The following is a 27194-nucleotide window of genomic DNA, read 5'->3' as shown; positions in this document are numbered from 1 at the left end:
CATTACTGACTTCTCAATTCGGACATAAAATTTCAAAAGGTGTGGGGACCTTTTCTTGAATACTTTCACAGCTCCCCTTTAGATTAAGTTTATTCTTTTTGATCTTTTACTTTCAGCATTTTTCTCTCTAAGTTTTATGGGGTTTTTTTTGATGGGAATTACATTGTAGTTTTGGTAGTAGGTATTGTTATTCTTTATATTTACAGTTTTGTGGGGTCGAACGCTCTGATGAATTTTTTTTTACATATTGTAATGGTTGGCCTGAAGTTTCATAGTGGGAGGGTGGGAAGGATACTAACTTTATATGATTTTATTCTGGGTGCTGTTTCCTTATTGTTATGAATTATATAATTAATATGCTTATTTTGCACTGTATTAATCTTCACTTTGTTGGTTTTTTGTTTGTAGTTGGTTTGTAGAAATGCATAAAAAATTAATTAAAAAAAACTTTTGCACACCACTGTATGTGTCCTTTGATAATATATTACTTTGAAATTTGTACTTAATTTTAGAGTAGGTTAAATGGTTGGCATAACATTGTAGGCTGAAGCATTATAGTATGCTCTAATGCCCGATGTTCTATGTCAGGCAGCATCAATGAAAGGAAGTAAACAGTCACTGTTTTGGGCATTCATCAGGGTCTCCACCCAGAACATTAACTGTTTGAAGAGAAGTACAGTGGTAATGTCAGAGGTAAATTCTTTATACAGAGAATGGTTGGTGCATGGAACTAGTGTACTAGAAGCATTTAAGAAACCTAAATGATGATAGAAAAATGAAAGCTTATGTAGGAGCCACGGGCTAGATTAATCTTAGAGTAGGTTAAAAGGTTGGCATAGCATTGTAGGCTGAAGCATTATACTATGCTATAATGCCAGATGTTCTCTGTCAAGCAGCATCTATGGAAGGAAATAAACAGACGCTGTTTTGGGCACTCATCTGGGTCTCTACCCAAAACATTAATGTTTGTTAATTTCCATCGATGCTGCCTGACCTGCTAAGTTCTTCCACCGATCTGTGTGTGTTACTCAAGACTTCCGGCATCTGCAGAATCTCCTGTTTCTCTGATAAATGTACTTGCTTTGCAGATTGATCTATTTATGAATGGAAATCATGTGGAAACATTTAAAGAAGATTTTAACTATCCACATTTATCTGCATCAGAAGAAAATGCAGAACAGGAGCAGGATGATCTAACTGGTGCGTGAATACTGTTTTACCTCATGTAAAAATTGTTAAACAGATGTGTTAACCAGTATCAAAATTTTCATTCAGATTAATGTAAGCACTTAAATAAACATCCATATAAATATCTGGAATAACAAATTATCATTTTTAACAATTAAAAAATTTAAATTAAGATTAAAAACAATCATAATGTACCCTTTCAGAATACTCACCTGAAGGGTGGATGAAGAGAGGATGCGTCCCCGCAAGAAAGAATGTTAGAATTGGAGGTCACTATTTAAAAGTTGGTTGCCCATTTAAAACATTAGACCAAAATGTTTTCTCTCAGAACCTTTTGGATTTCTGTTTCTGAAAGCCTGATGGAAGCAGAACTTTATTTAAGCCAGAGACAGATAAGTGAAAATTTAAGAAAGTAGATGAGAATATGGAATTGACTTTACAGTTCGATTGAGTGGCAAAGCAGGCTCAAATGACCTATTCCCACTCCTAACTGATGCCGGTTTTACTTGTCAAGGTGGCAATGGGGAAGGTGAAAGACAGTTCTGATGATGTTGTTTGGGATTTAGACCTTGATCAAGTTTGCAAGATTGTTGGCAAAAATCCTTCGTGCAGTTGCTGCCTCCCTGCAAAGTGAACATTTGGCAGGCTTGTATGTTTTATGAAAACTTCAAAGAACCTACCCCTAGCATTACATTTTGGTGTTTTCAGTCCCAGCTTTACATTCTTTCACATCGTACCATAAGGATCTCGCTTTCACATAGATCATCATCAAACTCAGGGGCACATGATCTTCTAGCCACATGCTTAACCCTAGTTTCTTTCCTATTACAACTCTCCCCATCGTAATACATTATGCACTTTCAGAGGTTACATTTTAGAGGTCAACTTTTATTTTGTCCACATTGTTGAGGATTGTTTATTCCATTGAAACTCCCAAAAATTGTATGGCTCATGTCTGCCAAACATTCACTTTTCCTACTTCTATTAATTATATTGAAATTCAATTTCATCATATTAAAGAAGACACATAAGTATTTTGAAATCATCTGGAACAATGTACAAAATAACTTGTAATGAGTTTAAAAACAAGTGTGTTACAGAGACCTCAACCAAGACAAAGTGATGTTATGTCATAAATGGAAAATATGTACTCTGAAAAATCCAAGACATTGTACTGAAATTTGTAAATCTAGGAATACCTGTAAATAAAGCAATTTCAAATCTACTAATAGAAAATTTAATTGAACTTTCTGGTTTAATTTTGAGCATTTTAATGTTGTCTATCCACATATCTATGATGTGGCATTTCACCAGGAAAATTAGGAATAATGGTTTTGGTTTTTCAGGTGGAAATGCAGTTTGATTTGTATGAATACTTCAGTGAAAGAGGTCCTGAAGGAACATAGTTAGTATCGATTAATTCAAGTGCAAATTAGAACATTTTGCATCATAGAGGCAATTTAAAATATAATTTACAGAAAAAGCAACATGACTGAAAGGAAAGGGTAACTGGGAACATGACTCCGAAAGTTGCCCACTGCTGAGGATTTTTTCATTTCATATTTTCATCTATTGTATAAAATGACTGGTTGAGATTGAATAGTAAGAATATTCAACAATTGTATTATCATTATAAGGTTCTCTTTCTATGTGGGTTTAAACTCTGGTTGGTCTTTTTTTTTACTCCTTGCTGCTGCACTGTTCAGTGCTGTCCAGGACATGCTGTTCTCTTTACTATCAGTCCAACTGTACCAATGCTGGATTATTGTCTATACACTATAAAATGAATTGGATGTGTTTTTGAAGACCATAAGACCAAAAGAAATCAAAGTTCAAAGTATATTTATTATCCAAGTGCATATACTGGTATCACCCTGATTTTCGTTTTCTTACAGCATTTCACAGTAGATGCAACGAAACACAATAGAATCAATTACAAACTAAGATGGACAAACATCCAATGAGAAAGGACAACAAGCTATGCAAATACAAAAAGAAAAATAAATAATAAATAATATTGAGAACATGAGTTGTAGAGTCCTTGAAAGTGAGTCCAAAGTTTGTGGAATCAGTTCAGTGTTGAAGTTCAGCAGTCAGATGGTTGAAGGGTAATAGCTGTTGTGGCCTATGGCTTCTGTACCCGATGGCAGCAGTGAGAAGAGAGCATGATCTTGGATGGTGGGGCTCCTTGATGATGGATACTGCTTTCTTGTAGATGTGCTCAGTAGTGGGGAAGGCTTTTCCTGTGATGGACCAGGCTGTATCCACTACTTTCTGTAGGCTTTTCTGTTCATGGGCATTGGTGTTTCTGCACTAGGCTGTAAAGCAACTAGTAAAGAGTGAAATAGAGTTGATTTTGAGGTCAAAGAGGGAAAGTCGCCAGGGTAGTAGTCATCAGCCTGATGCATTTATTCTGCTGCTCTTTCTGCAAGTGTTACTTCAACTACTCTGTATTTTCAGCATTTTCTTCTTCATTAATTTCCAGCATTTGCTGTTGACTAGCACTCTTTTGTGTCAGTTATCAATTACATGAATAGATGTGCGCTTAAACCAGCTTGGGATGTTTAGTATCGTAACTAGTTTCTTTAATTTAATCATGTCAAATTAGTGTTTTCAGCATTGAAAGAATATTTTTGAATTTCATGGACCATCTAAAAATCTGTTTGTCTCTTACAGGTCATGTGTTTAATTAGTACCCTTTAATTCTGTTTATTTTAATAGATTACATTTGCGTGGAATTTTGAATCCACATCTTAACTTATTAAGAGAGTACTATGTTGTATTGTAATGGAATGTAGTTACACAATGTAACTTTTGAATCATTGCAGTTCTTCATTATACATTATCTATGACCCTTGCTTTTATTTAACTTTTTTAGATTTGCCTACTGGCCCTTGCAGCTATCGATTAGAAGAACTGGCCTACACCCGGAGTGGTGATAAAGGCAACACCGCTAACATAGGTAATTCATTTTAGTTGATTAAGTTAAACTATTGAATTGTGCAACTTCTAAAATAATTCTTCCCTAATATAGTGGCTTGCATTCTACCCCTTTTCACCACCGGGGCAATCTCCCCATACCCTCCTCATTAATTCCTTTCACTCTCAGGAAAAGTAAAATATTCAGTTGTTCATGGCAACGGGTCACGTTTGCCAGAACCTTCATCTAAATTGACCTCTCCTCTTACTTTATTTCCCCAAAATGCATTGGAAATTATTACTAATCTGATTTTTAATGCTTGTCATTTACTAATTAAAAATGAACAAGTCAGGTACCTTTCGGAGATGATTTTAAGACTCCTTTCAACGTTTTAATGTGACCATTTCTAGACTGCAATCCACTCTCCAGTCATCCCACATCAACACCTTTCCCTGTAGCATTTCACTGTGAAGGACCTCAACACCCTGCTCTTTTACTTCTTTCATCCCACCATCCAAGGCTCAAAGTATCATGTAAAATCATAATTTAATTATACTTCATTCAATTTAATATACTACCTCATTTCTCAAACTACAGTCTTTCAATATGGAAACCAAATGCAAAATATCATTCAATCTGCAGACATGACTGAGTCTTCCATTACATCATTTTTGTTCTTTGTCATATTCCTTTTTAACCTAGAAATTGTATCATATTTGGATATTTCTGTATTTACAAATGACACAAGAGTGTGTTGCTCTTGTGGCTGTATTTATGCCGATCACAGCATTGTAACTGAACGTTTTTGGTCACAATCCACAATGGTGCATTATGTAGTATAACATGCATAAATAGTAATTATTCAAACATCAAGACCTGATCCTTGCAGCAATCCATGAGCAACATCTTCCCAGTCTGAAAAGGAAATGTTTACCCTGACTTTGGCCTTCCATGTGATACCAGTCTTCAGCCCTCATTAACACATAACCCCACCCCCATGAGAACTTTTCCTGTGCGCCAGCCTATTTATACCTCACCCTATTGAATGCCTCTTAAAATCCATTACAGGTTCTACAGGTTTTCGTCTATTTATTCTGTTGTCCTCAGACAACTCAAGCAACTGATTACTTTCATACGCCCATACAAAGTTTTTTGACACTGGTCTTGAGGCGATGGCGAAAGAAAGTCTCTGATATTAACAAGCTTTTTTTTAAAGTCTCCCAGTCCACTGAATAGATCATAGTACATTGTGAAGTACAGCAATGGAACAGGCCGTTCAACCCACAGCGTTTCACAGGACTACTTAAAGTAGTAATTAAATGCCAAACTAAACTAATCCCTTCTGCCTGCTCAATGTCTATATCCTTATCCCTTCATTCTGTGTCCATTCATACGTCTATCTTAGAGCCTTATAAACACCTCTACCATATTTGCATCCACTATTAAACATCTTTTATGTGATCTCATCAAGGTGCATAAGATGATGAGATGGATTGATCATGTGGATAGTCAGAGGCTTTTTCACAAGGTGTAATGGCTAATATGAGAGGGCACAATTTTAAGGTGCTTGGAAGTAGGTACAGAGGAGATGTCAGGAGTAAATTCTTTTACACAGAGAGTGGTGAATGTGTGGAATGGGCTGCTGGCAATGGTGGTGGAGGCAGGTACGATAGGGTCTTTTAAGGGACTCTTGGATAGGTACATGGAGCTTTGAAAAATAGAGGGCTATGGGTAACCCTAGGTAATTTCTAAAGTTCAGCATAGCTTTGTGGGCCAAAGGGCCTGTATTGTGCTGTAGTTTTTCAATGTTTCTACACCTGAGGTGTGAGGTGTTATACCTGGGAGATCAAATGTAATAGGAAAGTACAGTTAATGGCAGAACCCTTAACAATGTTGATGTACAAAGGGGTCGTGGGATTTAAGTCCATAGCTCCCTGGCAGTGGCTGCACATCTTGATAGGGTGGTAAAGAAGACATATGGCATTATTACCTTTATTTATCAAGGCCTTAAGTTCAAGACTTGGGAAGTTTTGCTGAAGCTTTATAAACCCAGGTTAGGCTGCATATGAAGTATTGCAATCAATTCTGGTCTCCTCATTATAGGAAGGATGTAGAGGCTTTGGAGAAGGTGCAGAAGAGGTTTACCAGGATGATGCTTGGATAAGGAGGCATGTGCTATAAGATGAGGTTGGTTAAACTTGGATTGTTTCTGTGAAGCAGCAGTTTAGAAAGTCATGAGACACTTAGATAGACAGCCGTTATCTTCTTTCCAGGGTCAGAATGTCTAGTACTAGTGGACATTCATTTGAGGAGAAAAGGAAATGTGCAGGACAAGTTGTTTAGATGGAGAGTGATGGGTGCCTGGAATGCAGTGCCAGTGGTGGTACAATAAGGGCACTCAAGAGGCTTTTTGATTGGACATGAATGAGCAGAGAATAGAGGGATATGGACTATGTGCAAATTGAAGGGATTAGTGTAATTAGGCATCATTAGCTTAATTAGTTCAGCGCTACATCTTGTGCCAAAGGGTCTGTTTCTGTGCAGTACTGTTCTGTGTTCTCTGTTCAGTCAGTCAGCAGGTCCTGATCGTGCCTTTTCTGGCCTCATAATCACCTGAGATATAACTCATAAGTTTATTTTTATTTTTTTTCAATGATTACTTTGTGCAACCAGGCATCATTGCTCGGCACCCTCTCTATTATCCTTATTTACGGAAAGCAGTGACTGCCAGGGCTGTGGAGGAATATTTCCACCATCTAATACAGAAGGAAGATTCTGACACAATGATGGTAACCAGGTATGGACTTCCAATTACTCCAGGTAATAGCGGGGGAATACCCATTGTGGCCACTTTATTAGGTACAGCAGTCGAACCCAGTGTGGTTTTCTGCTGTAGGAGCAAGTGTGACCAGTGCCCCACCCACTGATTGAAAGTGAGTTTAAATCATTATACGGTACATTCTCTACCCATTGAACTGGGTAGCCTTCTCAGCCTCATTTTTCCTCTGTTTCTATCTTTGTCTGTGTTTCTCTTAACTTTTGTCCAACCCCTAGCTACCCTTTCCAAATAATTATCTTCCCATTATTTTCCACCTTGGCCTTATGAGCTATTTCAGAATTCACAAAACTCTTTAAGGGTGATAAGTAATCTGAAAATATGTCTGGCTGTGAAGAAGAAGATCTCCCTCCAGCAATCATCAGCAAACTTTCTATAGTATACCGAGGTTGCAGATCTCATGCATTAAAGTTGAAAGGATTTCCTTGTGACCTAGAGAACTTTGGAGAATTGATGGAGAGGTTCTCTGAAAACTCATTTCACCCCTAGAATCAGATTACAAATGGCATCAGTCTTTGGTTGGTGCTGCTCTCAACCTGTGCAGCGGATATATTAAATGAGAAAAGCTGGCTACTAGTGTTATTTACAGAAATCGGGAAGAGGAGATGTTCAGCCTAGATGCAGTCATTATTCTGTAAAGCTTGTTCTAGATATTGCACAAACCAGAATAGGTCTCAAATAGATAACTTAAAATATATTTAACTCAATTCTCCTTACTTGGAAAAGATGGTCACTTGGGAGAACAAATCATATCCAGACAAATTTAAGAAAAATACAAGAAAGACATAAGGGTGAGAAGAATATGGTGTAGGACAGTTAATACATGCTTTGTCACAAATGAGAAAATCTGCAGATGCTGGAAATCCGAGCAACAAACACAAAATGCTGGCCAGGCAGCATCTATAGAAAGGAGTACTGTCGATGATTCTGGCTGAAACCCTTCAGCAGGGCTGGATTAAAAAAAAGCAGAGGAGTAGATTTAAAAGATGGGGGAGGGGAGAGAGAAACACAAGGTTATAGATGAAACCTGAAGGGCGAAGAGATGAAGCAAAGAGCTGGGAAGTTGATTGGTGAAAGAAACAGAAGGCCATGGAAGAAAGGAAATGGGGGAGGAGCACCAGAGGGAGGCGATGGGCAGACAAGGAGATGAGGTGAGAGAGGGAAAAAGGGATGGGAAATGGTGGGGGGGGGGGGGGGGTGCATTACCAGAAGTTCAAAAAAATCCATGTTCATACCATCATGTTGGAGGCTACCCAAATGGAATATAAGGTGTTGTTATGGAGAGAGAAAGAATGTTATGTAGGATTTGGAGACATAGGATTTTACAGCAGGAAAATAGGCTTGTCCATATTGCCTGTCTGAACTACAGGTGTCCCTTGCTTTATGAATGTTTGCTTTACAACACTTTGCTTTTACAAAAGACCTACATTCGTAACCTGTTTTCACATTCTAAAGAGGATTTTTGCTTTTACGAAAATTTTTCCCATATAAATTAATGGTTCTTCGCTTTACACCGTTTCATTTTAAGAAAGGTTTCATAGGAACACTCTACCTTTGTAAAGGGGGGATACCTGTACTTGCATTTCTCCCTTATCCCACTAAACAGTCCCTATCGGTACCTGCTCAAATATCATTCAAACATTGTAATTCTACCCACCTCAGTCACTTTCTTCTGGCATCTCTTTCCATGTGAAAGTCAGGAAGTGAAAAGGGGTTAAGGAGACAGACAGCCCACCTCCCTCAACAACATGTCTATCACTGGATACTGCTGGGGGTGGGGGTGGTAAAGTCTCTGCACTGAGTCTGCTTCTGTGACTCAGGAGGGAACGGGGAAGAAGAGGCACATTGCAGTGATAGGGGATTTGTTAGTTAAGGGAATGACAGGAGGCTCTGTGGGCGAGAATGAGCATGTTGCCTCTCGGGTGCCAGGGTCAGGTATATCTCAGATCAAGTCCTCAGCATTCTTAATTATTTAGGAGGAGTGACAAGGTTCTGCATTGGGAGTTCAGGGAGCTAGGTGCCAGAACAGTTCGTGAAGAGGTTGTGGAGGCATTGTGTTGGTAAGACCTCAGACAAAGTTAGGAATGAAAAGATTGAGTATGGTGCAAGTAGTGTCCTGAGCTGCATATATTTCAATGCGAGAAATATCATTAACAAGATGGATAATAGTGCTGAAGATGAGGTAACTGCTTTACAAACAGGCAATGTGCTGTGAGGAGAGACTGCTGATAGGGCAAAATTGCAGCCAACAGGATGAGAGCAATGTAAAAGGCTGACAAAATTGAAAAGGGTGATTACAGGATTGAAGGTGTGATATTTGAATGTATGCAGTATATGGAATAAGGTAGATGAACTTGCAGCACAGCTGCAAATTGGCAGGTATGATGTTGTAGGCATCACTGAATCATGGCTGAAAGAAGATTATAGCTAGCCAGTAAATCTAAGTAGGAGACAAAAGTTCCTTCAGATATAGTAAGTGTAAAAGAGAGGCAAGAGTGGGTAACGGACCACTGGAAAATGATGCTGGAGAGGTAGTAATGGGGGACAACAAATTGGCGGACGCACTGAATAAGTATTTCGCATCAGTCTTTATGGTGGAAGTTCCAGGTGTGGGAGGCATGAAATGTGTGAAGTTAAGTCTCGTGTGAAACTGAAACGTCTGAAAGTAGATAAATCACCTGGACCAGATGGTATACACTCCAGAGTTCTGAGAGAGTGGCTGAAGAAAAGTAATGAATCTCTAGATTCTGGAATGGTTCCTGAAGACTGGAAAATTGCAAATGACACTCCACTCTTCAAGAAGGGAGAGAGGCAGAAGAAAGGAAATTATAGGCCAATAAGTCTGATCTCAGTGGTCGGGAAGATGTTGGAGTCGATTGTTAAGGATGTGGTTTCAGGGTACTTGGAGGGACATGATAAAAAAGAGAAAATCTTGCCTGAAAAATCTGTTGGAATTATTTGAAGAAGTAACAGGCAGGAGAGACAAAGGAAAATCGGTTGATGTTGTGTACTTGGGTTTTCAGAAGACCTTTGATACATGAAGCTGCTTAACAAGCTACAAGCCCATGGTATTACAGGAAAGATTCTAGCATGGATAAAGCAGTGTGGCTGATTGGCAGGAGGCAGAGAGTGGAGATGAAGGGAGCCTTTTCTGGTTGGCTGCCAGGGACTAGTAGTGTTCCATAGGGGTCTGTTGGGAAGGATTCTTTTTTACATTATATGTCAATGGTTTGGATGATGGAAATGATGGCTTGTTTGCAAAGTTTGCAGATGATATGAAGATAGGTGGAGGGGCAGGTAGTTTTGAGGAGTAGAGAGGCTGCAAAAGGACTTAGACAGATTAGGATAATAGGCAAAGAAATGGCAGATGGAATAGTGTTGGGAAGTGTATGTTCATGCACTTAAGAAGAAATGAAAGGGTTGACTGTTTTCTAAATAGAGCGAAAATACAAAAACTGAAGCGCAAAGGGACTTGCGAGTCCTTGTGCAGGATTCCCTAAAAGTTAATTTGTAGGTTGAGTCTGTGATGAGGAAGGCAAATGCAATATTAGTATTCATTTCAAGAGGACTAGAATATAAAAACAAGGATGTAATGTTGAGACTTTATAAAACACCAGTGATGTTGCGACAGGCACCTATCCATATAGATAGCTGGAATGGCCCCTTTAAAGATTCAGGACTGACCCATGAATTGGCATCATGGTTTGGGCGTCAAGAATTGAGTATTCAAGAGCATAGGAACTGAGGTTCAGGGTTCATTCGTAAGCCTCACTAGTGATTTAGTCTAATTTGTTTTGTTCTCAGTTCTCAATCCATTTTGATACCGTGTCTCGATCCTAGCTTCAGATACTCCAGCATTTGGGTCCAAGCCATCCTCGTCACAGTATGATTGAGCCAACATGGACCCAGTGGTTCCATGTATCGGAGGCTTTCATCACCTGTGGCCAGACAGAGTGAGAATATTTCAAGACAGAGCCTGGAGATACATGGCCACCAGGTTGCCTTGAGAGAAGCCAAAGTCACTCGGGTGAGGCTGTCTTTCACTCTGCAGAGCCAGGCGATCAATGAGCCCAGAGAAATCCGATAGTGATGCAGGTTCTTGCTGCAGCTTCCTTGTCCACTGTTGATTAGTGTTTGAACTCCAGCCATCACAGTTCCATTTCAGTTACTAGCTCTAACATCACACCAGATAACAATCTGCACTACTATTCAAATAGGTGAAGATCAAACTCGAGTTAATATCTGTAAACCTCCAAATGAGGAATGGCCAAATCCACTGTTACCAAAAATCAAGCACCCAGCAATATTCCTCAGAGACGTTAACAATCGTCATTCAGAAAACAATACAGCCGGAGATACAATCAGTCATTGGGCATTTAATAACAACTTTCAATTACTCTATGATCCTAAAGATAAAGAGACATTCTTCTCAGCTAGATGGCAACAAAATTACACAACACACCTCTGTTTTGTAATAACAGTCAACTTGACCAGCAACTTGAGAAATCCTTGGTGATTTTCCTCATAGTCAGCACAGACCAATGCTAATAGCAGTTGGATACCAAATCTCACTCATCTCTCCATCCCAAAACTCAGATGGAACTTCAGAAAAGCAAACTGGGAAAATTTCATCTTGCAAATCGACATTAAGTGTAGTGAAATACCACCCACCACCGAAAATTTCCTCTGATTTCATAGACTCATGCTAAAATGTGCAGAAGAGGCAATACCGAGAAGTTATTGACAAGAATACATTCCTTGTTGGTCTAAAAAAGGTGAGGAACTACTTAAAGAGTTATAAAACAACAGGCGATGCAACTACAGTAATGATCTCTGCAAATCGCTCCACAATGACTGATGAAATAGATGGATGGAAACTGTCGAAAACATGGACTTCACTCATTCTAGCAAATTTACATGGACTTTCCTCAAAAACCTAGACCCCAACACAGCACCAAAGCAACATGCCAATTATCCAGTCATGCAGACACAGTGGCAAAACACAGATGAAGTTGTACCAGTGCCTTATAAAGGCTCAGCATCACATCCTTGCTCTTGTATTCTAGACCTCTTGAAATGAATGCTAACTTTGCATTTGCCCTCCTCACTACTGACTCTACCTGCAAGTTAACATTTAGGTTGTTCTGTACGGAGACTCCCAAGTCACTTTGCATCTCAGATTTTTAGGTTTTATCTCCATTTAGAAAATAGTCTGCACATTTATTTCTATGACCAAAGTGCATGACCGTGTATTTTCCAACATTGTATTTCATTTGCTGCATTCTTGTCCATTCTCCTAATCTGTCAAAGTCCTTCTGCAGCCTTCCTGTTTCCTGAAGACTTCCTGACCCCTGCAAAACACCACTAGTCACTGGCAGCCAACCAGAAAAGGATCTTTTTATTCCCACTCAGTACCACCTGCCAATCAACCAATACTCTAACCATGTTAGTAACTTCCCTGTAATACCATGGGCTCCTAACTTGGTAAGCAGACTCATGTGTGGCACCTTGTCAAAGACCTTCTGAAATTCCAAAATATACAACTTCCAATATATCCCCTTTATCTATCCTAATTGTAATCTCCTTAAAGAATTCCAACAGGTTCGTCAGGCAGGATTTTCCCTTAAAGAAACCATGTTGACTGTGTCCTATCTTGTCCTGCATTACCATATGCACCATAACCTCATTGCTAACAATTGACTCCAATATCTTCCCAGTCACTGAGGTCAGTCTAACTGGTCTATAATTTCCTTTCTGCTGCCTTCCTCCTTTCTTAAAATGTGGAGTGATATTTGCAATTTTTTAGTCCTCTGGTACCATCCCACATTCCAATGATTTTTTCAAGATTGGTATGCCTCCACTATCTCTACCTCTTTCAGAACCCTAGGGTGCAGTTCATCTGGTCCAGGTGACTTATGAACCCTTAGGTCTTTCAGCTTTTTAAGCACCTTCTTCCTTGTAATAGTAACTGCATTCACTTCTCTTCCCTCACACCCTTCAACACTTGGCACACTGCTAGTATCTCCCACAGTAGATTAATGCAAAATACTCACTTAGTTCATATAACAATTACAGCACGGAAACAGGCCATCTCGGCCCTTCTAGTCTGTGCTGAACACTTACTCTCACCTAATCCCACTGACCCGCACTCAGCCCATAACCCTCCATTCCTTTCCTGTCCATATACCTATCCAATTTTGCTTTAAAAGACAAAACCAAACCTGCCTCTACCACTTCTGCTGGAAGCTCATTCCACACAGCTACCACTCTCTGAGTAAAGAAATTCCCCCTCATGTTACCCTTAAACTTTTGTCCCCTAAGACTCAACTCAAGTCCTCTTGTTTGAATCTCCCCTGCTCTCAATGGAAAAAGCCTATCCACATCAACTCTATCTATCTCCCTCATAATATTAATTACCTCTATCAAGTCCCCCCTCAACCTTCTACACTCCAAGGAATAAAGGCCTAACTTGTTCAATTTTTCCCTGTAACTTAGGTGCTAAAACCCAGGTAACATTCTAGTAAATCTTCTCTGTACACTCTCTATTTTGTTGACATCTTTCCTATAATTCAGTGACCAAAACTGTACACAATACTCCAAATTCGGCCTTACCAATGCATTGTACAATTTTAATATTACATCCCAACTCCTATACTCAATGCTCTGATTTAAAAAGGCCAGCATTCCTAAAGCTTTCTTCACCATCCTATCCACGTGAGATTCCACCTTCAGGGAACTAGATCACTCTGTTCTACTGCATTCTTCAATGCACTACCATTTACCATGTATGTCCTATTTGGATTATTCCTACCAAAATGTAGCACCTCACACTTATATGACAAACAACATTGGACCCAGTACAGATCCCTGAGGCACACCACTAGTCACCGGCCCCCAACCTGACAAACAGTTATCCACCACTACTCTCTGGCATCTCCCATCCAGCCGCTGTTGAATCCATTTTACTACTTCAATATTAATACCTAACGATTGAACCTTCCTAACTAACCTTTGATGTGGAAACTTGTCAAAGGCCTTACTGAAGTCAATATAGACAACATCCACTGCTTTACCCTCGTCAACTTTCCTCGTAACCTCTTCAAAAAATTCAATAAGATTTGTCAAACATGACCTTCCACGCACAAATCCATGTTGACTGTTCATAATCAAACCCTGTCTATCCAGATAATTATATATACCATCTCTAAGAATAGATTCCATTAATTTACCCACCACTGACGTCAAACTGACAGGCCTATAATTGCTAGGTTTACTCTTAGAACCCTTTTTAAACAATGGAACCACATGAGCAATATGCCAATCCTCAGGCACCATCCCCGTTTCTAAAGACATTTGAAATATTCCTCCATATACCTGTCTAGTAGTCTCTTAAATTTCACTAGTGTATCTGTCTCCACCACTGACTCAGACAGTGCATTCCATGCACCAACCACTCTCTGAGTGAAAAACTGTCCACTAATATCCCGTTGAACTTTCCACCCCTTACCTTAAAGCCATGTCCTCTTGTATTGAGCAGTGGTGCCCTGGGGAAGAGGCACTGGCTATCCACTCTATCTATTCCTCTTAATATCCTGCATACCTCTATCATGTCTCCTCTCATCCTCCTCCTCTCCAGAGAGTAAAGCCCTAGCTCCCTTAATCTCTAATCATAATCCATACTCTCTAAACCAGGCAGCATCCTGGTAAATCTCTTCTGTAACCTTTCCAATGCTTCCACATCCTTCCTATAGTGAGGTGACCAGAATTGGACACAGTACTCCAAGTGTGGCCTAACCAGAGTTTTATAGAGCTGCATCATTACCTCATGACTCTTAAACTCTATCCCTCGACTTATGAAAGCTAACACTCCATAAGCTTTCTTAAGTACCCTATCGACCTGTGAGGCAACTTTCAGGGATCTGAGGACATGTACCCCTAGATCCCCCTGCTCCTCCACACTACCAAGTATCCTGCCATTTACTTTGTACTCTGCCTTGGAGTTTGTCCTTCCAAAGGTACCACCTCACACTTCTCTAGGTTGAACTCCATCTGCCAAGTCTCAGCCCACTTCTGCATCCCATCAATGTCTCACTGTAATCTTCCAACAATCTCTACACTATCCACAACACCACCAAACCTTGTGTTGTCTGCAAACTTGCCAACCCACCCTTCCACTCCCACATCCAGGTCATTAATAAAAATCACAAAAAGTAGAGGTCCCAGGACAGATCGTTGTGGGACACCACTAGTCACAACCCTCCAATCCAAATGTACTCCCTCCACCACGACCCTCTGCTTTCTGCAGGCAAGCCAATTCTGAATCCACCTGGCTAAACTTCTCTGGATCCCATGCCTTCTGACTTTCTGAATAAGCCGACCATGTGGAACCTTGTCAAATGCTTTACTAAAATCCATGAGGATTACATCCACTGCACTACCCTCATCTATATGCCTGGTCACCTCCTCAAAGAACTCTATCAGGCTTGTTAGACACGATCTGCCCTTCACAAAGCCATGCTGACTGTCCCTGATCAGTCCATGATTCTCTAAACGCTCATAGATTCTATCTCTAAGAATCTTTTACAACAGCTTTCCCACCACAGATGCAAGGCTCCCTGGTTTATAATTACCCAGACTATCCCTATCAACTTTTTTGAACAAGGGGACAACATTCGCCTCCCTCCAATTCTCTGGTACCATTCCCATGGACAACGAGGATATAAAGATCCTAGCTAGCAACCTCTTCCCTCGCCTCGTTGAGTAACCTGGGGAATATTCCGTCAGGCCCCGGGGACTTATCCGCCCTAATGTATTTTAACAACTCCAATACCTCTTCTGCCTTAATATCAACATGCTCCAGAACATCAACCTCACTCATATTTGCCTCACCGTCATCAAGTTCCCTCTCATTGGTGAATACTGAAGAGAAGTATTCATTGAGGACCTCGCTCACTTCCACAGCCTCCAGGCACATCTTCCCACCTTTATCTCTAGTCGGTCCTATCTTCACTCCTGTCAACCTTTTGTTCTTCACATAATTGAAGAATGCCTTGGGGTTTTCCTTTACCCTACTCGCCAAGGCCTTCTCATTGTCCCCTTCTTGCTCTCCTCAGCCCCTTCTTAAGCTCCTTTCTTGCTACCCTATATTCCTCAATAGACTCATCTGATCCTTGCTTCCTAAACCTCACGTAAGCTGCCTTCTTCCATCTGACAAGATTCTCCACCTCACTTGTCACCCATGGTTCCTTCACCCTACCATTCTTTATCTTCCTCACCGGGACAGATTTATCCCTAACATCCTGCAAGAGATCCCTAAACGTCGACCACATGTCCATAATACATTTCCCTACAAAAACATCATCGCAATTCACACCCGCAGGTTCTAGCCTTATAGCCTCATAATTTGCCCTTTCCCAATTAAAAATTTTCCTGACCTCTCTGATTCTATCCTTTTCTATGATAATGCTAAAGGCCAAGGAGTGGTAGTCACTGTCCCCCAGATGCTCACCCAATGAGAGATTTGTGACCTGACCCAGTTCATTACCTAATACTTGATCTAGTATGGCATTCCCCCAGTCGGCCTGTCAACATACTGTGACAAGAATCCGTCCTGGACGCACTTAACAAACTCTGCCCCGTCTAAACCATTGGAACTAATCAGGAGCCAATCAATATTAGGGAAGTTAAAGTCACCCATGATAACAACCCTGTTATTTTTGCACCTTTCCAAAATCTGCCTCCCAATCTGCTCCTTGGTATCTCTGCTGCTACCAGGGGGCCTATAGAATACTACCAGTAGAGTAACTGCTCCCTTCCTGTTCCTGACTTCCACCCATACTGACTCAAAAGAGGATCCTGCTACATTACCCACCCTTTCTGTAGCTATAATAGTATCCCTGACCAGTAATGCCACCCCTCCTCCCCTTTTTCCCCCCTCTCTAAAGCACTGAAATCCAGGAATATTGAGAATCCATTCCTGCCTTAGTGCCAGCCAAGTCTCTGTAATGGCCACTACATCATAATTCCATGTATGTATCCAAGCTCTCAGTTCATCACCTTTGTTCCTGATGCTTCTTGCATTGAAGTACACACACTTTAGCCCTTCTACCTTACTACCTTTACACCTTTTATTCTGCTCCTCTTTCCTCAAAGCCTCCTTATATGTTAGATCTGGCTTTACTCCATGCACTAAACGCCCTCGATAAAGAAATCACGTCAAGGATCCAGAAAGCAAGTCAGGCACTCGGAAGGCTCTGGGTCAAAGTTCTGCAGCACAAATACATTCGCCTCTCCACTAAACTGAAGGTTTACAATGCTGTTGTAGTTTCATCACTTCTATATGGCTGTGAAACCTGGACACTGTATCCAAGACATGTCAAACAGCTTGAACAATTCCATAATCGCGCTCTGCAATCAATCTTGCAAATCCGCTGGCAAGACCGTATCTCCAACCTGACAGTCCTGGACCGAGCCAATTCCACAAGCAATGAAGCCAAGGTTTTGAAGGCTCAGCTCAGATGGACCGGCCATGTGATCCACATGGATGAGTCCAGAATGCCGCGTCAGTTGTTCTACGGAGAACTGGAGCAGAGCAACCGAGCCCAAGGTTGCCCAAGGAAGAGGTACAAGGACAACCTCAAGTCAAACCTTAAGTGGGCCAAACTTCAGCCCCGCGATCTCGAACACACGGCTGCAGATCGGTCCAAGTGGCGCAATCTATGCTCCAAGGCAGCAAACAACTTCCAAGCCAACTGGCGCATGCAGCGCCTCAAGGCGAGTCAAGAAAGACACAGGAAGGCATCCGCTCCTGCCCCAACAGGCGGTGCTCCTTGCCCCATCTGCAACCGTATCTGCGCTTCGGACTTCGGCCTCAGAAGTCATATGTGTGCCCACAGACGTTAACTGCACAACACATTTGTCTTCCTCAGACTTCGAGAGACTACTACCATACTTGCAGTTCTCGCATGACCTTTATCCTCCTCCACCTCACCATCTGCTCTCTCTGGTTCCCCTCCCCCCACAAATTCCCCCCAGAGCAGCACTAGCAAACCTTCCCACAAGGATGTTAATCCCCCTCCAGTTCAGGTGCAACCCATCCCGTCGGAATAGGTCCCACCTTCCCTGGAACAAGGCCCAATTGTCCAGAAACATGAAGCCTTCCTCTTGCACCAACTCCTTAGCCATGCATTTTGCTGCTAAATTATGGGACAATTTACAATGACCAACCTGTCTGTCTTTGGACTTTGGGACGGAACTGGAGCACCCAAAGGAAAGCCATTCAATCACGGTGAGAATATGCAATCTTCTTAAGGGCTGTGGCAGGAATTAAACCCAGGTTGCCTGAACTACAAAACTTTCTGCTAACCACTGCACTACCATGCCATCCCAAAACTGGCCATTCTAACAATTATCATTTTGGCTCAGTTTCCCTTTTCTATTAGTGTAAGATGACCTGTTGGGCAGATGCCATAGCTTAGCTCGCTATTAGCGATAGATTTTACAGATGTTGAGATACTGTACTGTATCTGTTTTAACATGTAGTAGTGCATTTTGCATGTTTCAGCAATTTTTATTTGTCTGCAGATTTGACCTTCCAGGAATCCAGGGATTAAATTTTGTGCTGAGAAATTCATTGGGTGGCGGAGGCGTTGCATCTTTAAGGAGTGATCCGCAGGTACAAAGCGCTTGTGGTGTTTGATTGTGCCACTGACTTTGGCGGAGGAAATATCGTTAGATGATATTTGATGTAAATTGTAGATATGCGTTGAAAGCTGCCAGTCAAGCCAAGTGTGAAATTCTTATAAATATTTTGCATCGGCTTCTGTAGTTTTTGCATTTGAACAAGTAATTTCATTTGGTTGAGCTAGATTGCTCTCTTTCTCACAACATTCATGCAGTTCCAGCTGAACAACTCCCCCGATTTTGTTGACAAGTCCTTATTGATATTGTTGAATTGCAACGTGAGCCGTTTTAGTTGAATTGTTTGCTTCAATATTTCCGTAAAGGAGGGCCACCAGCTTGATAGTGCCGCGGTAACGGCTGGGCTGGCAAGCCACCCTCCCTAGGTGAATAGAGCAATTTTCCTGCCAAAATCATCGTGACTGGAGCCGGTTTAAAATCTTGTCGAAAGGCCAGTGACTCTTCCTTCACGGGCTCTTTCTAGCACTGCACTAGCCAGATATTCCTTTTGAATACAAACGGTTTTGTTTAAATAAAATCCCAAACTGCTGAGTTTTCCCACAAAACTGAAAAGTATTGTTTTACAGGGTAAGGCATATGGACAGATGTTGCTGGACTTCCAACTGACAAACGTACCTGATCTGAAGACGCTTGTGGAAGAATAATTTGAGGCGGAAATGCCGTCCTGGGAGCACAGCTCAGACATTCTCCATCTCCCTATTCTTCACAGGGAAAGACAAATGCCAGATTAATTTCTTCTGCATAGTAAAGGAATTAAAAATTTAATTGCTATGAAACTGCACAGGTAGGAAATATTAAAAAAACAGAAAATGCTGGAACCACTCAGCAGGTCAGGCAACAGCTGAGAAAAGGCAAACAAATTAATGATTACGTCAAAGACCCTTTTCCCTTGGCAGTAAAAATGATGCTCAACTCTGAGGTCGGGAAAGGTGCTTTAACATACACGTCTTCTTAGCTAAACGGTGTTAATGGACAATTATGAATGCATGTTTCAGCACTAAATTCCATAACTTAACACAATGTCTCCGTTGTAATTTTTGAAAATCAAATATGCATTTATGGTTAACATCTGCCACCGCGATCTTTAATGCTATACATATGTTACAATTTGTTAGCTGTACTTTAACAGGGTAAGAGTGCTGTGCCCCGTGTACTTCCTGTGCCTGACCTTTTCAATTACACACGAGAGAATCTGCAGATGCTGGAAATCCAAACATCACACACACAATGCCAGAGCAAGTCAATGGGCCAGTCAGCAGCTATGGAAAAAGAGGTCCCGAAGAATGGTTTGGGCCCAAAATGATGACTATTTGCTCTTTTGCAGTTGGCTGGCCTGCTGAGTACCTCCAGCACTGTGTGTGTCAATTGCAGTACATGTGGGAGATTGCTCATTTATGTTAAACTTTAGCTGCAACCTGTCAGAATTAAACGCACTGACACCACGGTGTCGCGAAAACAACTGATGTGCCTTCCTCTATTCAGTATAAGAACTCCAGCTGGACATGGGCAGTGAAGCATTTGTTATGTTCCTGGGCAAGATCATGCAACAGTCAATGAGTCATTTTATGATGACAATGTGATTTGAATGGGATTCTGCCCATACACTTGATGTTAATTGTACCAAAAGTGTAAACATATTCATTATTAGTAATAACAAAAGCATGTTTCTGGTGTATCAACTTTCACAGATTCATGGGCCGTAAGACAGTATGAAAACACATCCCTCGGCCTATCCACTCTAAAATAAACACAGAAAATGCTTAGGAACACTCGGCAGATTCTGCTGAACGTTTCGAGGCTCTTACCATATCTGCATTTTCCACCTGTCTGTACTGATCCACTTTCTAACACTCGGTGGGTAACCATTGTGCTTGAAGTGTTCGGCTAATTATTTCAATGTGAGAGTTTCCACTTCCATCTTCCCCTCGGCAGCCCAGATTCCAAGATGGAAAAAAAGTCTTCCCCTTACACCCTCTCTAGTCATGGACTTCCTTTTACTTGCAAAACAAAAAAGGACTTAATTTCCTTTCGAAAGAAAATTGAATCTCCAATGAAGAGGTAGCATGATAGCAGTGTAAACTCGAGTTAAATTCTGTTTGTCACCGTAATATTGATTGTATCCCGACATCATCAGAGGTGATAACCAGAAAACAGACTTTATGATCTACACCCGTAATTTACAGAAAATTAATCCTATAACAATAAAGTGAATTGATTAAACTAAACCTAATTCTGCCAAATCCTCTTTTTTTTGTTATTCTCTTTACTCTCTCTAAAGTAAATACTTTACAAACCTTTCATTTGTGACATGATGATAGAGGTTTTCATGAACATGGTATTTATTTTAGACTAAAAGGAACTGATCCTCCAGACTGATTCTATTTCCATTAGATTTGCCTTGTAACTGTATCTTGCCAGGATCATCATGGTAAGTACCTTCACGGGTTTATTTAACTTTAAATGCTCAGATTATTTGGTCCATTCTTGGTCGGCCACAGGAGCTGTAAACAGCAGGGACAATAAACAAAAGCTTTTGGAACGCATCCTTTACTAACTTAACTAGCAAGAGTCTATGCCTTGGGTATACCAATCTATATCAACAATCCTGCTGCAGTTTTAGGATTATGATTTGAACATTAAATGGCAGTACATCTATGCCATCACGAAGAACGCTCACCAGCAGCTCGACGTAGGAGTTTGAGGAGATTTGATATGTAGCCAAAGACTTATAAACCCTTCCCATCTTAGAGGATATCTTCAGGAGGCGCTGCCTCAATAAGGTGGCATCAACCATTAAGGACGCTCAGCAAACAGGGCATATCCTCTTCTCGTTACTCAAAACAGGGAGGAGATACAGGAGCCTGAAGTCCTACACTCAACGATTTAGGAACAGCTTCTTACCCTCCACTGTCAGATTTCTGAAAGATCCATAGACCATGTGTACTATATTGTCATTCCTTTTTTTTGCAATGTAGGTTTGTATGTTTTTGCACTGTACTCCTGTACAAAAACAACAAATCTCACGACGTCTGTCAGTGATAATAAAGCTGATCTTGATTCTAATTTTGAAATTTAGAGGCAAGGCCGCAGACCTCTTTTATGAGGGGTGATTGATAAGTTCGTAGCCTAAGGTAGGAGTCAATTTTAGAAAACCTAGTACACTTATTTTTCAACATAGTCCCCTCCTACATTTACAAACTTAGTCCAGCAGTCATGGAGCATACGGATCCCTTCTTAGTAGAAGACGGTATCTTAGACCTCCAGAAAGTGGTCCACAGCAGGGGAGATTGATAAGTTTGTGGCCTAAGGTAGAAGGAGATGAGTTATTAACTTCAAACTTTCTGCACAATCAAACAGTTGAACTGCACATGCATGTAACAAGAGCTGTATAACAGCCATATTACTGTGCCAGATGAAACAAAGAAATAGAAGCAGCTGTAGGCCTCATAAACCTACCTGGTACTTTTATCGCCTCAAGTCAATGTGCACCACAACCTCACATCCCTGGATTCAGAAATATTTCCCATCACAACCTTCCATGTACTTAATGACAGAATCCCAAAGGTTCAGAACCTTGCAGCAGTAAGAAGTTCTGACAACGTTTTCAAACGTTGCAGTTGTAGGAAGATATCTGCGAACTTAGACCCTCGCTTCCTGCATATTTTTATTTTACTTTTTTTTAAAGGTGATATATTTATTAGGCTTTATTGTTACAGTGTAATTGTTGAATTTCGTCTTCTCTGGTTCCGTTTAACGTGCTAAAGAGTACACAGTAAAATCCATAGATAGTGCAATTCATTCATAGGTCCAAAAATGCAGCCCTGTGTCTCATGGACAATAAACACTGGACATGCCAGTGACACGCTGATCCTGCAGAGGAGTAATTTTTAAAAATTTAATTTAATTAAACATAACTTACAAATGAATTTTCTTTCAGATTAAAAATACGAGTTACCTGTTTGGGAAATAACTTCCAAATGAAAGGCAAAACCGTTTAGAACATTTCCACAAGTGCTGAATGGTGTTAGGTCGATGGTTCATTTTAAATCTGAGGTCAGATATTTATTAATCGAGTGCCGGCATGAAAGCGCATCGCCGATCATTATAGAGATAGCGCGGGAGTTTTTTTCTATTTCATTATCCTTACAGTTAGAATTGCTGAAACTTTTGAACGTTGTCCATGCTAATGGTCCTAAATTCAGCAAAAATATGGCAAAGATAATTAGACAAAGCTTTTGAAAGTACTCGCAGTAGAAATAGTGAAGAAAACATTAAAATGTAAAGCCATACTTGCAAACGTGTGTTTCGATATTTCGAATTATGTTCGCTATATTAAAATCGATATTCGTCAAGGTATCGTTTCAAATTATAAATAATCACAAAACATCGGGGGGCTTTCTCAGGTCCAAAAAGTGTTATAATTAACATAGTATGTTAACATTGGTGTAGGGATGTACAACGAAAAATGCTGAACATTGTACTGAGAAACTGAGCTTCCATAGGTCGGTACTGCGACGTTTATTATTCCATAACAATATGCACATCCACTTGCTTGGACTCTCATATCAATTCAAGCGTAACAATCTACACTTTGAAGAGCTCTTGGGCGCAGGGTTTAAATGGCAATTGGCATATGCTTCTATCAGCAATGATAAAAGGCGACCTCTGAAATGTTTCGTTTCCTGACATGTTGCCTAATACGCTGGGCGTTTATATGTTCACAGTTCAGTTTCCATATCTAATTATCTAATGCTTCATAAATCTTCAGAGAGGTTTTCCAACCTGTTATAAATTCACGATAAGAAGACTTTGCCTCAAAGACGAAAAATTACCACTGGGTCATTTTGCTTCATAAATGTTTCATCATCACTTGTACGTTGAAAAAAAAACTTAATTCAGCGGGATATTCCCCCCGTGGAGAACTGCGCTTGGTCCTTTACTCCCACTCCCCGATCACAATGGTTTACATCTTTTTGGTGGAGAAAACACATCTCTAATTGTTTCTGCCATTGGCATCGTGTTTCCTTACTTATCGCAAAGGTGCCACGATAGGTTTTACTAGCAGTACTTTGGAAAGTAATTTGATAAGTGATTGATTTATTAAGGCGGAATCATGAAGATTATTTGTGAACTTTCCCCGTTGTGGAATGTTAAGTTTCATTCTTAAAGTGAAAACTTACAAGCAAGTCTAGGGGGTGGCCTGTTTTATTTGGAACGACATAACTCAATTAGAATTTCAAATAAAGAGTAAAGTAACTCATTTCAAGACGACCTGCATCACTTCCACCCTCTTTAATGACGGAGTGGACAAAGTGAAACTTATTAACAAGGCCCCATCAGTCTTCAATGTGTTTTACACACTAATAACAATCCTGGTGAGATAAAGAACGTGTAACAGCCTATGCAAATGTTGTATTGAATTGCCAGTTCAAATGAATCCTCACATTGGAATGCAGATTAGTGGAGAAGATTATAGCTCAAAACTGTATATTGCCTTTGTCAACTCCCATTACCTAATCCCGAATACCTTGCCGACGTTTGTTAACACCCAAAATGAAGGCTGGGACAACGGGAAAGACGGTGGGAACGAGCCACCGAAGCTTTTCGAAAGAACACAATAGTGAATAGCACAAATTCTTGGCAGTGTGTATTCTGCAAAGCTCCAGCTACCACTGCGAGCGATGAGAAAAGAACGGAGCTATCATTTTTTTTCTTTCTATGTAAGATTAATGCCATGGCATCCATCATTACACTAAACAGTAGAAATCTGGAGACCCAGGGCCGTAGTGGGTCACAAGTCAATTAGCCGCTATGCTGAAGAATGTTGGTTACAAGCTGTGAGTCATTGTCAAATTAAATGTGTCCTTTTCTTTGTGGACCTTGTTTAAGAATTTGCATGATGGATTACGAAGGCCGAACACAAAGTACTCTCACTCACTCACTCTCACTCTCTCTCTCCTCCCTCTCTCCCTCTCCCTCTCTCTCTCTCTCTCTCTCTCTCTCTCTCTCTCTCTCTCTCTCTCTCTCTCTCACTCTCACTCTCACTCTCACTCTCACTCTCACTCTCACTCTCACTCTCACTCTCACTCTCTCCTCTCTCCTCTCTCTCGCTCTCTCCCCCCCCCCCCTTTATCTCCTCGCCGTGTATCTTGTAGTTGTCAAAACTGAGGAATTGGAATTTGTGATTTGTTGGACTACAATTAACAATCTTTAAACGCAGGGAATGGCCGTTTCTCCCCTGGCTGAATGGATCACAAAAACCTAATCACAAACAAGAGAAAATTGCAGATGCTGGAAATCCGAGCAACACACACCAAAATGCTGGAGGAATTCAGCAGGCCAGGCAGTATCTATAGAAAAGAGTTAACAGTCACGGTTCGGGCTGAGACCCTTCATCTGGATTGGGAAAAATGAGAAATTAGAGCGAAAAGTGGGGGGAGGGGGAGGAAGAAGTACAAAGTGGTACATGGAAGGGAGGGAAGAGGAGCACCAGAGGGAGGTGAGAGAGGGAAACGGGAATGGTGAAAGTGGGGGTGGCAGTTTGGGAAATCGGTGCCTGGCCTGCTGATTCCTCCAGCATCTTATGTGATTCCCACTCCCACTTCCCTCTCCCACCTCATCTCCCTCGGGTGTTCCTCTCCCTTCTCTTTCTTACATGGTCTTCTACCCTCTCGTATCAGTTTCCCCTTTCTCCAGCCCTTTATGTCTTTAACCTATCAGCTTCCCAGCTCTTTACTTCGCCGCCCCCTCCCCACGGTTTTACCTATCACCTTGGGCTTCTTCCGCACCTCCCTTCACCTCCTCATCGTTTTTTCTCCAGTGCTGCGGACGGGTTTCGCCCTGAATTGTCGACCGTACTTTTTCCCCACAGATGCTGCCTGGCCTGCTGAGTTCCTCCAGCATTTTTGTGGTTGTAAAGATCTAATTATATGCATTTAATTAGTCAGTTGAGTCAATGGCAAATATTTCTGATCATCCTGGGTGACAAAATCGGAATGGGTCGTAGTAATGTCGCGATATATTTATTGCGCAAAGTGCTATGTACCTGGCTCCAACGGGTGTATTGTCGTTTACAGGGAAGATACTAACAAACAAGATCATTTCGTGTGTTAATGCTTAACTTTTGCATAACACATGCATAACTTTCATGGTTAAACAAAGTTCATCCAATTATTTCTTACTCCTTAAACTAATCCTATCCCCAGCAGCCTGAAGAAACGGAAGCGGCCGTCTGATCAATCTTTTTTTTAAAATTTAAGAATCGTGAAGTTTTAACCTGAAAACGTAAACGGGAAGCTTTGCTTCCTGAGAGGACATCTCACACGCTAACTAAAAGTGGGTCGGTATATCATGAATTGTGTTTTTGTTCGAAATTATCTCTCTTTAATCAAGTGTTGCGGAAGAGAAGCAAGGGAAGTGATATAGTCCACGCCGCCCCTTATTCGGTGGGCAGCAGAGTAGGACACACGATTAAATGACTTGTAAAATTGTATTATAATTAATTTATGTCAATTAAATTGCTTGTACGCGACGTTAAAACAAAAAGCAATCGTGAGGTACTTGCGAGAATAATTTGTAAAATCGGCTAATAATGTTGCAAGTGATCGTAAAATGTGCAGGACTCCCCCGCTGCTGATTTAGCAGTGAGCATAAAGGTCGATTTCAGTGTGATTTTATCTCGCCAGTACTCTCATCACAAGGTACGTTGTTGATACTCGGTAAGAAGCTACGCGATCCTATAAATGAGGAACTGATGGATTACCGACGCCTTCATCCCAACCAAGAACTCTTGGCTTTGGAAGTTTTTAAAAGCTACAAAGGGCAGCAGATAAGTGATCACTTAACATCAAAGTACAAAATAAAACGAGATTCGGGTGGTAATAATAAGGCACCGCTGAACAACATCATCTGTAAACATAGAATTGACAATGTCGCCAGGCAGGTCTGACCTGTGCAATTACCTTCCATTCTGTATTTTCGTTAAAAAGCACTGCTTGTTTCTCATCGCTCTCTGCCTCTTTAAATGAAGTTAAAACTATTGCCATTGTCGAATGATTTGCGCGCCATGAGCATGAGCTTATTCTAACCGCTCGGGGCTCAGTTGTTAGGCCAAAATTACGTTCCTAACTTCAACAACTGAGAATATCAGTCTTCTTTATATGCTGGCATCTTAGACTGAAAATCGAAAGATGAGGCCGAAGAGGTCATCAGTGTGGAGATTGACAGGGTATCCAATAACTTATGTCCACTCTGACACTTGGGTGTTTCGTATTGTGTGGGTTTGTTCTGAGGGTGAAAGTCTTCTGTTCATATCGATACCATGTGCCGGTCATGTAGTTGTCGGGTCTGGGTGACTGGGATTGGGTCAGCGTCCGCACCTCTGGGTCTGGGTGTTGCGGTCCGGCCCTGGGATGAACGCATGCTTATGACCTGTTGGGGCTAATTCATAGTCTGGATCTGGATGATCTTGGCGACGAAGGCTGTTCTGGGTTTTGGGAGCTTCGACAGTTCGTCGAACGCACGCCCGGGGAAATTGTGCCTCCACCAATG

At 41.0% G+C, this 27194-nt stretch overlaps 1 protein-coding gene across 4 annotated transcripts in view; it reads left to right on the top strand.

Moving 5' to 3' along the window:
* The window catches only part of lratb.1 (lecithin retinol acyltransferase b, tandem duplicate 1), a 234407-nt gene extending 213523 nt beyond the window's left edge, over positions 1-20884 (top strand). For 2 of the 4 annotated variants that reach the window (XM_073043138.1, XM_073043137.1), the window contains 5 exons: positions 1089-1200; positions 4067-4150; positions 6782-6905; positions 18528-18618; positions 19211-20884. In XM_073043138.1, coding sequence (XP_072899239.1) covers positions 1089-1200; positions 4067-4150; positions 6782-6905; positions 18528-18618; positions 19211-19288 — 489 coding nt within the window. In that variant the 3' untranslated portion in view covers positions 19289-20884. Of the gene's footprint in view, positions 1-1088; positions 1201-4066; positions 4151-6211; positions 6294-6781; positions 6906-18527; positions 18619-19210 lie in introns of those variants that run through there. The other 2 variants (XR_012098671.1, XM_073043140.1) reach the window with 2 other exon arrangements.
* Positions 20885-27194: the final 6310 nt, after the last annotated feature.

Source organism: Hemitrygon akajei, chromosome 4 (assembly GCF_048418815.1).
Source record: "Hemitrygon akajei chromosome 4, sHemAka1.3, whole genome shotgun sequence".
NCBI lineage: Eukaryota > Metazoa > Chordata > Chondrichthyes > Myliobatiformes > Dasyatidae > Hemitrygon > Hemitrygon akajei.
The sequence above is the reverse complement of the archived record's forward strand: the minus strand, read 5'-3'. Positions and strand labels throughout refer to the sequence as shown.